The sequence below is a fragment of the Anomalospiza imberbis genome, chromosome 1, assembly GCF_031753505.1.
Source record: "Anomalospiza imberbis isolate Cuckoo-Finch-1a 21T00152 chromosome 1, ASM3175350v1, whole genome shotgun sequence".
NCBI lineage: Eukaryota > Metazoa > Chordata > Aves > Passeriformes > Viduidae > Anomalospiza > Anomalospiza imberbis.
The window spans coordinates 118855708-118868967 of NC_089681.1; the positions used below are offsets into that span (position 1 = coordinate 118855708).

General features: G+C 36.1%; 1 protein-coding gene across 2 annotated transcripts in view; it reads left to right on the forward strand.

The window, feature by feature from the left end:
* The window catches only part of SKAP2 (src kinase associated phosphoprotein 2), a 118860-nt gene that overhangs the window by 64100 nt on the left and 41500 nt on the right, over positions 1-13260 (forward strand). For both annotated transcript variants that reach the window (XM_068208419.1, XM_068208427.1), the window contains 2 exons: positions 5597-5674; positions 6396-6479. In XM_068208419.1, the coding sequence (XP_068064520.1) occupies positions 5597-5674; positions 6396-6479 (162 nt within the window). The remainder of the gene's footprint in view (positions 1-5596; positions 5675-6395; positions 6480-13260) is intronic.

Genomic DNA, 13260 nt, shown 5'->3' on the forward strand with positions numbered 1-13260 from the left:
GGATGTTTTATCCTTAGACTTCAGTAAAGCTTTTGTTACTGTCTCCTGCACATTCTGGAGCCTATAGCAGAACTGGCAGCCTATAGCTTGTACCAGTGAACTCTTCACTGGGTAAAATGCTGGCTGGCTGGGCTCACAGAGTGGTGGTGAATAGAGATACATCCAGTTGTGTTGGTACTGGGACCAGTTCTGTCTAATATCTTTATCAGTTATTTGGATGAGGGCATCAAGTGCACCCTCAGTAAGTTCTCAGATGATACTAAGGGTATTCAGTGCAAAGAAAAGGAAGCTGGAAAAATATATTTTTTAATAATTGTATTATTAATTATTGTTGTATTTCTTTTTGTAAGAAGAGCATAAAGAAATAGTGATCACTGTTTTCTCCATATAATCAAACAAATATATTTTTTCCTCTTAGTTTTCTTTTACAAGGAATGAAGAACAGTGAATTTGAGCAAGATTACTTTACCATTATTATGGTTAAACCTCTGGTCCTCTAGTAGGAAAGCAAACTGTAATCAACCACTTAGCTGTTACTGAATTACACTTATCTCCACTTCGCCTATTTAACTTCCCATAAGCATGCTAAGCACCTCTTTAAAAAGCATTGACCTCTGTTTATTTCTTGCTTTATGTATCCCTTAGCCCACATTGCAGAAGTAAAAAAAAAATCCTAGTGGTAAACAGTGCAGAATAATACAGTCTGGTTTTGTTTTATTTATTTTGTATACAGGATGAAATTTTTACATCTTTAGGTCCTGCAAAAATCAAAATTCCAGGCACAAGGATTGAATTTCATGCTGTGAAGCGACAGTGATGAAACTTGTTTTTATGTAATGGACCAAATTCACTGTTGCAGTAAGGTGAAAAATTAAATCATTCAGGCTTTTGCCTGTTTGATTACCAAGTTGAAAAAATTGTAGTCGTGTCATAAGCTGTGGTTTTGAGATCTTTCTGAATCACAAGATATTCTGTGTTTGTGGGAGTTGTGCAGTGGAACCTATACATTAATACACCTATGTTAATAACATTAATGTTTTTCTGAAGTCAAAGCATCACTGGCAAAGCTGGCTTTATGCTTGAGTGAGAGCATTTCACTTTCTTTTCACTGGAGGAATTTCCAGCCTGGCAGCAATACTTTTATAATAACTACCAGCTGCTCACTTGGCACAAGAATGCTTAGAACCAAGAGGAAGAGCCCAGTGCATTATACATATAGTTTACTTTTCTCTTAGATGAAGGTTTAGGCCTCATAAATATTTTGATCTGGTCTTTGATGGCTTTTGTACACATCAGTCTGAAAATATGCTTGTGGAGCATAACTTGCAGATTTTATTTTGGAGTACATTGTAGTAATTCCTACCAATAGGGAAGAACTAGGAAGAGAAATTATTGTGGGAGATTCTTTTGTGAGTGGGTGGTCAAGAATGAAGGAAAACCTGTAAAGTTAAGCAGATGTACCATCCTTATTTTGTACCATCTATTGGGTATGCAAGATTATCATCTCCCTAAATATTGGATAGTTTTGAACTGGTCTTCACATCAAAAGAATAAGATTCAAGACATTATTTGTGAGACAGAAACTCATATCCTCAACTCTGTGCTTGCCCACCACTATCAGGACAATGACACAGCAGAAATTAGGTCTGAAAGAGTAAACAGAAGCAATCATTGTGCCTTTCGCTATGTATAAACCCACACAGCTGCAAGCCACAGAGCATTTATTATTCACAATGCCACTTTTCTCTTGAGTGTTTAAAATTGGCTTAAAAAACTACAGTTTACCAAAGGAGAAACCAGGGAAGACTACAACCCTTTTAATGTCTTTATTTCTAAATAATTTAATCATATCTGGAAACAGACCATACAGTGCTAGGAAGGCATGGTGATCTCTGGTGGTCTCATTTTGAGAGAGAAGTTTGCTCTGATCTTGTAGTGGGCTTGACCATAAGTTTCTCAAGAACAGGCGTTGAGACACCCAAGAAATGTAGTACCAGCTGGTGCTATCTGCATCCTCAGAATGCAAGCTTCTTGCATCTCCACATTTAATTTCTTACAGTAGACAGTCTCCAGTGAAATTACAGATAACTGGAATTCAGGCCATTTCACCTACATCCATGAGGGAAGGAGAAAATTCTCTTTGTCGTGAAGATATCCTGGGTCATGCATGGGAGTATAACATGGGAAATTCTGAGCTCTAAAGGAATATGTGATTTGAAGCATGTGGCTTAATTTGCTTTACAGTTCTTTACTTAAAATACATAGTAATGCCTTCTTTCTTGGCAGAATTCCTCTGTCTTAGATTCTTTATAGACGGAGCTGTCTTATTCAAAGTCTCATGCTGCAGTCCACTAATGGACCTCTGATCTCAGCTGCTGGTGTAATGTAAGCAAATGCTGCTTTACTGCAATGAAGTATAGTAAATATACTATAATGCTGCTTTAGTGATACTTTTTTATGAGATTTATGTCAAGCCTGATGTATTTCAAATGAATGGGGAAGCAATATTCTGATTGAAAGCAACTGCAAAAACCAACTTACTACGTAAATTCCATACTTTCTGCTGGGGGTTTCTACATCTAGCAGTTCACTCTAAATCCTGTTAGAGATGTGGACAAGATGGTAAAGAAATGAAAAAAATGGAAGAAAGATAGATAATACAACTTAGAAGTTTCCCATGCAGAATCTCGGCAGTAACTGTAAGGAAAATGTGACTGATTCTCTCCTCTTTCTTCCCCGTGTTGTTTTTGTTGTAGTACTGGGACAATAGGATATACATGTTTGTGCCTTCTTCCTGCCACATATGCACAACACCTGTGGTTCATGAGAATCTGGGAGGAGGTGCTTCTTTCTCTTTCCTTTATGCTTTTCATACTACTTATTCTCCCTCCCCTTCCCTCTGAAGGTACAGGGCAATGAAAGAAGGAATTTAATCAGATTTATGCTTTTTCTTTCTTATACAGCTGTATGTGTTGTGGGATATTACAATTGGGTCTGTTTCTACTGCCCTTTGACTAAAGTTCAGTCATATTTTTTGGTTCCCAGGCTTCTCTGACAGAAGGATAATAACATACATATGATCTGTTTCTGATTCAGCTACTTACAGATTGTGAGTGGCAGTAGGGCTGACCAGCTGCAGTTTGTTTTTTGGAGTTACTGCCTCAGTTGCTCTGAGGAAGAGAAAAAGAAATGGCTTCTCTGCAGGTTAAGGATGGGAGTAGGACTTCTTTCTGCAGTGGCAGCAGACAGTGAAACACACTTTTTCCATGCATGTTCTTTTCCTTTTCAAGGAAAAGCTTTCAGTGCCCTGTTCAAAATAAATGTAGTTACAGAAAATTCCATGACCAAATTTATCCTGACTTGTCTCAGCAGAAGTAGCAAAATTGAGAGCAAAATTTTAATTCTATGAAGTAGTCAGTTCAGATGACAGAATAACAACACTAGGGACTCCCCAAAGTATGTGCTTCTCTGGGACTATGTTGTCCTATTTGATTTGACTGTTCACTAAATGATCACTGGCCAGGTGTCCTCATCAAACCCAAACTGATACAAACAATATTGGGTAAAGTTAGATCTAAATGGCAGTTGAAATTCTTAAATTGTAAAATTTAAGAGTGAGCTGCTTTTATTTGTTTACTTAGGTTTTATGTCTTCCTCATCTGTGGGGTTGCACTGTTCTAAGATGAGCCCTACTGGATGAGATAGAGTTGTGAGTGTTGCACACTGATGCCTCCCAATGACCAATATAAAGCAGCACATGATCCATATTTGTAAAAAAATTTGTACAAAATATTTGTAAAAACTCTTCACCTCCCCCACTCATAATACCATAATTACATCACCTTTTAAAGTAACTGTTAAACACATCACATACCAGCCATCAAGTGTCTTTGTGTTTAATTCCCTTTTAATATTGGCCAAGATTGCATATTACCAAGCAAAGGGAGGACAGCTGTATCACTTTAAAATGCATGTTGATTCTGATTTTGTATTTTTAACACAATAGTCAGAAATCCATAGAAGCTAAAATAGAAATGGGTATACTCCTAATCTTTAAAAAGTAATAATCATTAAAAATTAAGTGGAAATATCAATGTAAGTAAAATTTTATCTACTGTCTTTTGGTGTCAAACAAAATATTTTGCAGTCTAAAGAGCTGGTTGTATTATTTAAAGACCATCTTCTCATTTTGAGTATTTTAAAAATCAGCATTTTCTGCATGTTCCTATATCTTTCTTGTCTTTTTCCTGTCATAACTGTATTTAAATAAGACTACCATGAAACAACTAATTTGTGAACACTGAATTAAAAAAATATTTTAAGGAATAACCTAACAACCCAGGAAATTGACATCGTCTTTCAGAGACGGTGCTTGGTTCAAGGTCAGACCATTGATCTTTTGCCCAAACTACATAATTTAAAATGGTATTTTTAGCACAGAATTTGTGTGCTAATATCAGTCCTTTTCTCTATGTTTATATTGATAGAACATAATGAGATTACATATATTCTGATGAATAATGGCTGCCTTGTAAACTTGCCACCTACCTAAAGCGACTCTTATGAATATTTGATGATAATAAGTAGTAGGAACTTCACTGTGTTGCTTACATGCACTTAAAAAACCCAGCAGCACAGAAGTACCTTTTGTTCTGCTTTTTTGCTTGGGGTAAGCAGTATGATATTTATATTATTATTAAATATTGTACACGTCTTACATATTCTTGTTCTTAATACTAGGAGTTCTGCTTAAATCATCATTCTGTTGTTTTAGGAGGAAAAGGTTGAAAGATGGAAGACACAATTTTTAACATTTAAAGTTGTATATTAAAATGAGGCAGGGTTGACTGATCAGTCTTACACTTCTATGAATTAGCAGTTGAGAAAAAGGAAAAAATGCAGTGAGCTATACTCACCATTTTGCAGATGCAGACATATTGTACAAGGTGTCTAAAATTAGTGTCTGTAGGTCAACAGTTTTGTAAACCTCTCTACAATGACTTTGTTTTATCCATTATCACCTTACAGATCCTATAGGCAGTAGTTTTGTGTCATGTATTGCAAATTGGGCAAAATCTGTCAGCAACAGGCAGCACCTTTTATTGTCACTTCATCTGGTTTCTTTTTTTGGTAGATGTCTATTAGAGAGTCTTCACCTTGTATGCTGTTTCAAGGTATTTTGGTGTGAAGCTGGTATCAAAAACCACATTTCTGATTTAATTGTGTTCAATTGAGATTCTTGATTGTGATTCTTTTATTTGAATGCTTGAAAATGTAGCACTTTCATTATCCAACTTGCTTTACAGACTATGTTTGAAACAGTTGCTGTATTTTGTTTGATTACATACTTTTGCTTCTGAGACTTGAAAGGCCTGTTATGCAGCTATATTTTTCCTTACTTAAGTGGTGAGGACAGCAGCAACAGCTCTGAGATTATTAGGTAGATGTTTCAGTTACTTAAAATAATCTAGCATAATAGTAGATTTTTTTTTCAGTAGCTCTTGCATATTGAGAGTGTAAAATCCATAATTTTATTAATGCTCCTATAGCAGTTGTCTTGAAAACCAGTGCTTTACAGAATTTGTTTTTCTTTCAGGAAATCAGTTTCCTCCTGTTGCAGCTCAGGATCTTCAGTTTGTTCTGAAGGCTGGATACCTGGAAAAACGTAGAAAAGGTAAGTCTAGCTATTTTTGTGAAAGATAGTGCATATTTAATGTCTGGAAAGTCTATATGTCTGTATTTGATGTTATACACATGAATAACTTCCTATAGGAGTGATAAATAAAATGAGAAGGAGCTGAAACATCGAAGCATTATTATGCAAAAGAAGCATAGCACATAATTGCTTCTATAGTAGTATTGAAAGAAAATCCTATTTATTTACTAACAAAATCATGCTGTGAAAGTCCAGTCACCCGTAATTCAGAGACTTTCAGATTTTTTTACGAAAATATTTGGAACGTATATACAAGTAGCATATGTTGACTATATGTTTCAGTGAGCATCAAGATTTATTTTCCTTCAAGAGGGCAAATATTGATCTCAGCTTTGGTTCAGTCAATATTTACCTTGATTCAATAAATCTTATATTGTCACTTTAATACCCACTTAATGCTGCGATAACTCTAGGAAATATTTAGGAAGTTGTTCATTATTTCCTTATATTTAATGTTGCACATGACTTCCCTCTTTATGTGATTTCAAATTCTTATTTTTTTTCTTACCACCAATTTTTATTTCTAATTTTCTTCTCAGTGCCATACATTTCATTAGTTTCCTTTCCTTAGTGTCTTTTCCTAACTCCTCCTCCCTCTTACCTCACCCTTGAAAAGAAGTAACACATTTTTCTTCAATAATGGCATAAACCGATATAACACATGTTGTATTAATTTCAGACCACAGTTTTCTTGGCTTTGAATGGCAGAAACGTTGGTGTGCTATCAGCAAGACTGTCTTCTATTACTATGGAAGTGACAAAGGTACTTATAACAATTATTAAAGCAATGATGTTTTAATGCACAAAATGATATGAAAGATTTATTGGAGTTGGAAACTGTGAATCAAAGGTAATTTTAAGAAATTGAATGAAACTTTTAAGAAAAGTTATTTTCTTTTAAACAATTCTTGGACAGTGCTGTGAATTTTTAAAATGTGTAAATTTTTGTCAGAACCTGTCAGTGTTTTCTAAAGCAGGGAAACTGAGGAAAAAAAAAATTAAGTTGCTTTTAAAGCTACTTTGTTTGCTAATAACAGCTGGTTGTTCAGTTTGATAGTATGCTGATACTCAACTGTTTTGCTAGATAGAAAATGATCTTTCTGCCCAAATTGGATGTTAATTTGAAAACATCCTCTAGGAATTATACCTTCCAAGTTCCTTAGAGATGGTTCTATCCAGGAAAATATTAATCCAAAAGCTGCATAGTGGAGTTCTTTGTTTCTTTTTATAGTTTATGCTCTGGAAAAGCTAGAAATTAAGTAATGTATTTAACTGAAGTCAGCAATGGAAACTAAAGCAAACTTCTGAAGGTGACTTTTAAATTTAAATGGCCAGTATGGAAAGAATCTGCCATAAATGTTGTAATATTACTTTGAATTTTTGAAACTGGGAGTCAAATAAAACATATTTAAATTCTGTACCATGTGCATTTAATGTTTAAGGGTAAACAAAATGGTACATAATTGTATCTGAGTAAATTTTAAAGTAAAATAATGTCTACCCCCTCCAACACCCCCCCACCCCCCAAAAAAAATTCCAAGGCAAATTTTCCATTGAAGTTTTTTTTTCTTGTTTTTGTTTGTATTTATATTTTTAAGATTACTTCAGGTAGTTATTATGTCAGCTTTTTTAATTCAAAGACTAATATATTTTTCTCCAGTTTGTTTCTTTCCTTGGTACACCGACATATTTAAACTCATCCTCTCTTTAAAAACACAAGAAATAAAGAGTCTTATTGTAAGTCCAGTTTTCATTTTGCTAGTTTCCCATCATGTTCTCTTTTCAGTTTTACTAGCATATCTGCTAAATGTTTCTTTTTCTTCTATACTCTTTATTGGGATTTACAGATTGATCAGGCATCACAAACATGAAAAATCTTTGTTTAAAAAATTTGAGGAGATGTAGCATGGTACTGATTTGGATTTTTCAGTACTGATTGATTTCTTTCTCTGGAAAATGATAATGTGCTGTTTACTTATATATAGTTATACATTGCCTAGTACTTTAAAAATCACAATTTTTTTTATGAATACATTGCTAGTTCATAAAGATTATTCTTGATTATAAAATCTTTGTATTTTTGTCTGCTTTTTTTTTTAGAAAAAAATTGCTTGATTTGTTTTTTTTTTAGACATTCTTTTCCTTTTGGCTGTGCTAAAGATTATTTATGCTTTCTAGCATATGGTCCTTGTATTAAGGCAGGCATGTTGCCCACCTGGTCTTTGTCTTTTTTTTTTTTTTCCTTCTTTTGCAAAAACCTGATTATCAAGGCTGTGTTGCAATTTTTAATACCTGTATTGAAAGTTAAGATGCATGGAAATACGTTCCGTAGCACTCAGAAAGTTGGTGTCATGTTAGGAATTGACTGTGATATTTTGTGGGATCTCTTTCATATGAATCTATAGAGAGGGCTTTTTTTTTTTTTTGGCTAATGCATTTAGAGCTTTTGTAGGCAACAGATTGTTTGGAGAAGGTCCTCCTAACCATAACCTAATGATCTAGGAGGGGCACATGGTCCACTGGAAGTGTATTGAATCACAGAATCATTTAAGTTGGAAAAGACCTCTAAGATCACTGAGTCCAACCATTAATGCAGCACTGCCAGGCCCACCACTAAACCCTGTCCTAAGTGCTACATTTACATGTATAGTAAATACCTGCAGGGATGGTGGTTCCACCAGTTCCCTGCACAGCCTGTTCCAATACATGACAACTCTTTCAGTGGAAAAAAAAATTGCCTAATACCCAATCTAAACCTTCTCCGGTGCAACTTGAGGCTATTTCTTCTTGTACTATCACTTGTTACTTGGAAGAAGAGACTCATCCCCACCTCATTACAACCTCCTTTCACGTAGTTGTAGAGAGCATGGCATGGTTGGACTCCAAACAGTAATTCATGGAGGAAGTAAATCAGATGCACAAATTTCTGCCCTACTTCCATTGGATTGGTGCTTGTAGTGCAGAAAAACTAGTTAAACATGGAATAAAAAAAGCTTTTTCTAGACTGGTCAGAGGTACTGTCTTCAGGCTTGTGATGCCATTGTATATAAAAGTGCCTGTTGCAGTGCAGAAGCAACTCACTGTCATTGTGCAGAAACGGGACACCAGCCATGGCAGGCTAGTATGCTGTTAAAAGTGAGCTGTCACCCAGATGGTTGTGAGGGTACATGCTGCAGTTCATCACGCTGTTCAGCTGCAGAGTGTCAGCATGGATGAGGTGTGTGATGAGGCCATCCTGAGCAGCTCTGGCATTTACTCACTGCAACCGTTTTCACTCCCACTGTTGTGGCCAGCAGTGGTACCTGCTGTAGTAGCCTCCTTCTTTTACTGCAACTCTTGATGCTGTACCAGATAACTTGGGCCATGTGGAAATTCAGAGCGTGTTCTTACCCTCTGTAGAACACCACTAAAGTGTATGTCTGGTGGCTTTGTGCAAACTGTGAACCTGGTTTCAAAGTGGTGAGGATTCCACAGGTACTCAGTCCTGCTGCCTGTGTTGCTTTAAATGGGTGACGGGCTGCTAGTGCCTCTGTGTTGGGGGATGTAATGCTGGGATGCAGCAGGGATTTCTGCATCCATCTTGGCTTGCTTTGAATTGTGTCTCTTTTTAAAACCAGACCATAGGTGAATAAACTGTGAAAGCTATTTTGTGTCTGCAGTGATGTGTCTTTTGTTGAAAAAAGTTTGATTTTCATGCTTAAGTATTAGTGGAAATGTAACTGAGTGGTTAATATGAGGATATAGGATGCCTTTTTATTATTTGCACAGATTTGTTTTTTCCAAAACAGTTTTAGTTCTTCTAACTAAACTTCTTTTTGCATTGGGAAAGCAAGAAGTGTGGAAGTGTATAAAGCTCACAAACATGTAAGGAAGAGTTTCAGAATCATTTACTCTAAGCTGAATGAGGAAAAAGTGAGGCCTAGTCCAAGACAAATAGCTCAAGATAAAGCCTGTGAAATACAGTAAATGGCTATGTGTTTGTATGTGTGTTCACCTAAGCAACTACAAGCATCTCTTCAACAAGTTGTGATGCCTGCAGGCCAGTGTATGTCTTGTTTCCCTGTTTTCTTCTCCATTTGGTGTAGCACAGGGTAGTGAAACAACGTAATTTATCCCAGCAAGATATAGATGGGTCTAAGTGAATCACCTGCATTTTTTTCTCTTGATCACTGATAAATGGAGTAGATGGAGAAACAAGGCTTAAAGGTTTGAGCTAATCACATGTCAGAAATAGGTATTGTGGGAAGCACGTGTGTATTTATGCCTGTGCTGCGGTATCAGTTGCCAGCATGTGGCCCACAGCATTGCAGAGGAGTGTGTTCAAATGTCAGAGCTGGGTGGGATTTTGAGAAGCTTGCCTGGTGCTCCTTTTCATAGTCTTTCTTTCCATAAATCTTTTATAGTCCTCTCTTTTCTTTTCTTCCATGCAGTTGTACCCTGAATTGAGTACCCTGGTTTCCTATCATTTTTCTATATGATCTCTGGCTGTTCCTGTGTCCTCAGACACCGAGGTGGTATGGATAACCTTTCAGACCTCAAAGTGCCTGTGAATAAGGAAAGTTAATTTGTTGCTTTATAAATGATTGAATTAATGGCTTCATTACTTCTTTCTCACTAGGCCACAATGTTATATGCCCTTCTGTCTCAGCAAACTGGAGAGATCATCTAAATGTTTAGCAAGACAGTAATTGATAACATTATGGTAATTTTTCCTCTGCTAATGGGCACTAAAAATTTATTTTCATTTTTATAACTTGAAAATGGTATCTGCCTGCCTGCCAGTAATATGAAGTTAAAGAGGGGTATAATTCAGACGCTTTTAAAAAAGTCCGAGTTTATTATTTTTTTTCAATTTCTTTAGTTTTAACAAGGACACGATAGTTTTGGATTTCTCTGAATAATAAGCTAGTTATGACCAGGCCAGTGGTGAACTACTTCTGTTTGGGCAGAAAAGGGAATTATGCATGCTAAACAGGACTTTGTTGTAGCAGGGTGATGGCAATCAAAGGCATCTATCTCATGTGTACTCGGTCTTCTGCTGTGAGACTGTTATATTCAGACCTCAAGACTCACACTTGTTAATAATGCGTTATTTAAAGAATAACTACTGGGTATGAACAAACAGAATATAAACAATTCAGTGCCCCAAATCACTTCCTCCATTTCTTAATTATTTTACAATTTCACTTTCTCAGAGGACTAGATTAAAGGAAAGAAGAAGAAGGAAAAAAAAGGTGTTTACATGTCAGATCTGCTGTCTTAAAGGGAAGAACTTCTGTGTGTGCATTTGTCCAAAAGCTGGAAAAGGAGTTACCATTTTGGAGATACTTACACTGAGCTATTTTTTGATAGCAAACATCCTGCACATGGAAAAGTATGTGAAACTACATTTAGCATGAAGCCATGTAAACTGTAAAATCTTACAGGCTCCTAATTTCAATATGAAGAGAGTTAAATTATAGATTCTAATAGTATCTATAAATACTTTATCACTCTCTGAAATCTTTCTGTTTGCCTTTGTTCCTTATGTATTTCTCTGTAACTTCATTCCTTTCTACGATCCCAGTCCTCTCTGTTCTTCTGAATGCACTAATTCTTTTTACATGTGCTAATAATATGAGCACATCGCCTTAGGCTCAAATTTACAACCCAGTAATTTCAAGATCTCATTGAAGGTTTACCCTTCTTTGTTTTAAACGTTCCCATGGACTTAGTTACGCAAGGTTACTTCAAAACGCTTTTTCTCTGCTTCCCTTGAGACTCTCTTTACTCAATATAATATTGGCCCTGTTTCTGTTAACAACATTTAACTCTTTTTAGGATGAATGAAATTTATATGTGAGAGAAATGTTTAAAGGCTTTCAAATTTTATTCAGATCTGAATTTTCTCTATGCTAAATTTAACCCCCCATATTTATTTATCTTAAATTTCTGTGTACTAGCTTTGGGATTTTTTTTTTCAATACTTAGTGCCTGACTCTCCCCTCTGCTATACTTTTTTATGATTTTAAATTCCTGTTGCAAAATGATCTACACAGAACCAGATTTATTTTTTGGGTCTGTGCCTGACATAGGAAGCAGGGGAGAGAGGAGGTTGAGCAGATGAGAGCAAAGGACAGCTTATGCTGAAATAAGATTTGGCTTCATTGTGGAACAAGTTATGCTTGATGATGTTCACAGTCCTTTATATTTTTACAAGACTGATATTACACTTTTTACATTTCTATTTTATGTTTTTCTGGGACAACTTAAGGGTTTTCTGTCGATGAATTGGAATGACAATTTTTTCTTGAAAAAATAACAGACAGCAAAAATGTTATTGTTCTTCAGAGAAGTGTGTTCCATCTGCATATATCTCCCTAGTTCTTCCCAAATATGCTGTTGTATTCCTGCGTAAGCAAAACTCTGGCTCTGATTTGGACGTTCAAATGAAAGTTAAATATCTGTAATGTAAATGTGTTTCTTGAAGCTACTGTGGACTCCCGCTATAAAAACTAAGAGTATCTAATTTTAAGTCTCCAAGTAAAAACTTTAAGTCGTCAAAGCTTTTAAATATCAGAAACTGTTTAATTTTCATTAAAGCACAATCTCCAGAAATTATTTCTGATGTAAACAATTTAACTGGTGATGTGAAAGTTCACAGGAGTTTCTGTGGCCCTAGCTTCAAGGGCATCTTGAAACCAAAAGCCCAGGTCTTTCCAAACCCGTTTAGCTGCAAGCCTGTGCCAAGCAGTGAAGAGAGGTAATTGTTGAGTCTGATGATCCCAGGATGGATCTGCCTTCAAGCCTGCACCTGACTACTCTACTTGGCCAAGCAGCTACTCTAGGTCATGGTTTGCTCCATAGTGATCAGGTGATGGTCTGATCCTTTTCAGTTGGTCTCCAGTCCTAATGGAAAGATGTGTTCTGCAAGAGCAAATGGCATTTGTAGATCTCCTTTGTCACCATCAGAGCAGGCAGCTGAGCTATAGCTGACCTGTGTGCTGCCATGCTGTATTTCTGGAGCCATTTCTCAGGACATACTGGGTCTTATCTCTGGCTTGCTGCCACAGAGTGTGTGAATTCATACTGAGTCTTTCAGCTTTAACAAGTTCTGGGTCAGGGCTGTGAAGTACTTCATTGTCTTAGAATTTCCTCATTTGCACCACACTGGACTTTATTCAGAGGTTACTGCTAAGACAATTGGAAGTAAAAGAAGCAATGCTAAGTCTAGTCTATTGCTATAATGGTCATTGAAGGACTATAATAGCAAAGGATGGAGATATATATATATTTGGTGGTGTATACAGGTAATTTTCATTTGCACTGAAATAGTGTGTTCAGAGAGATAAGACAAAAAACAGTATAAACAGAAAAACAATCAAATGGGATATGGATGTCATGCACCATCCCCTTCCAAAGTACAGCATCTTTGTGGTTTAACTGCAATGCTCTTTGAAAGAACGAGTACCAGTGCAAAGATCATTCGAGATTAGCTCTGTAAAAGTGTATTACCATAAAAGGGATCATCCATGTCACAGAGAAGCAGTCTCAGAAATAATCCA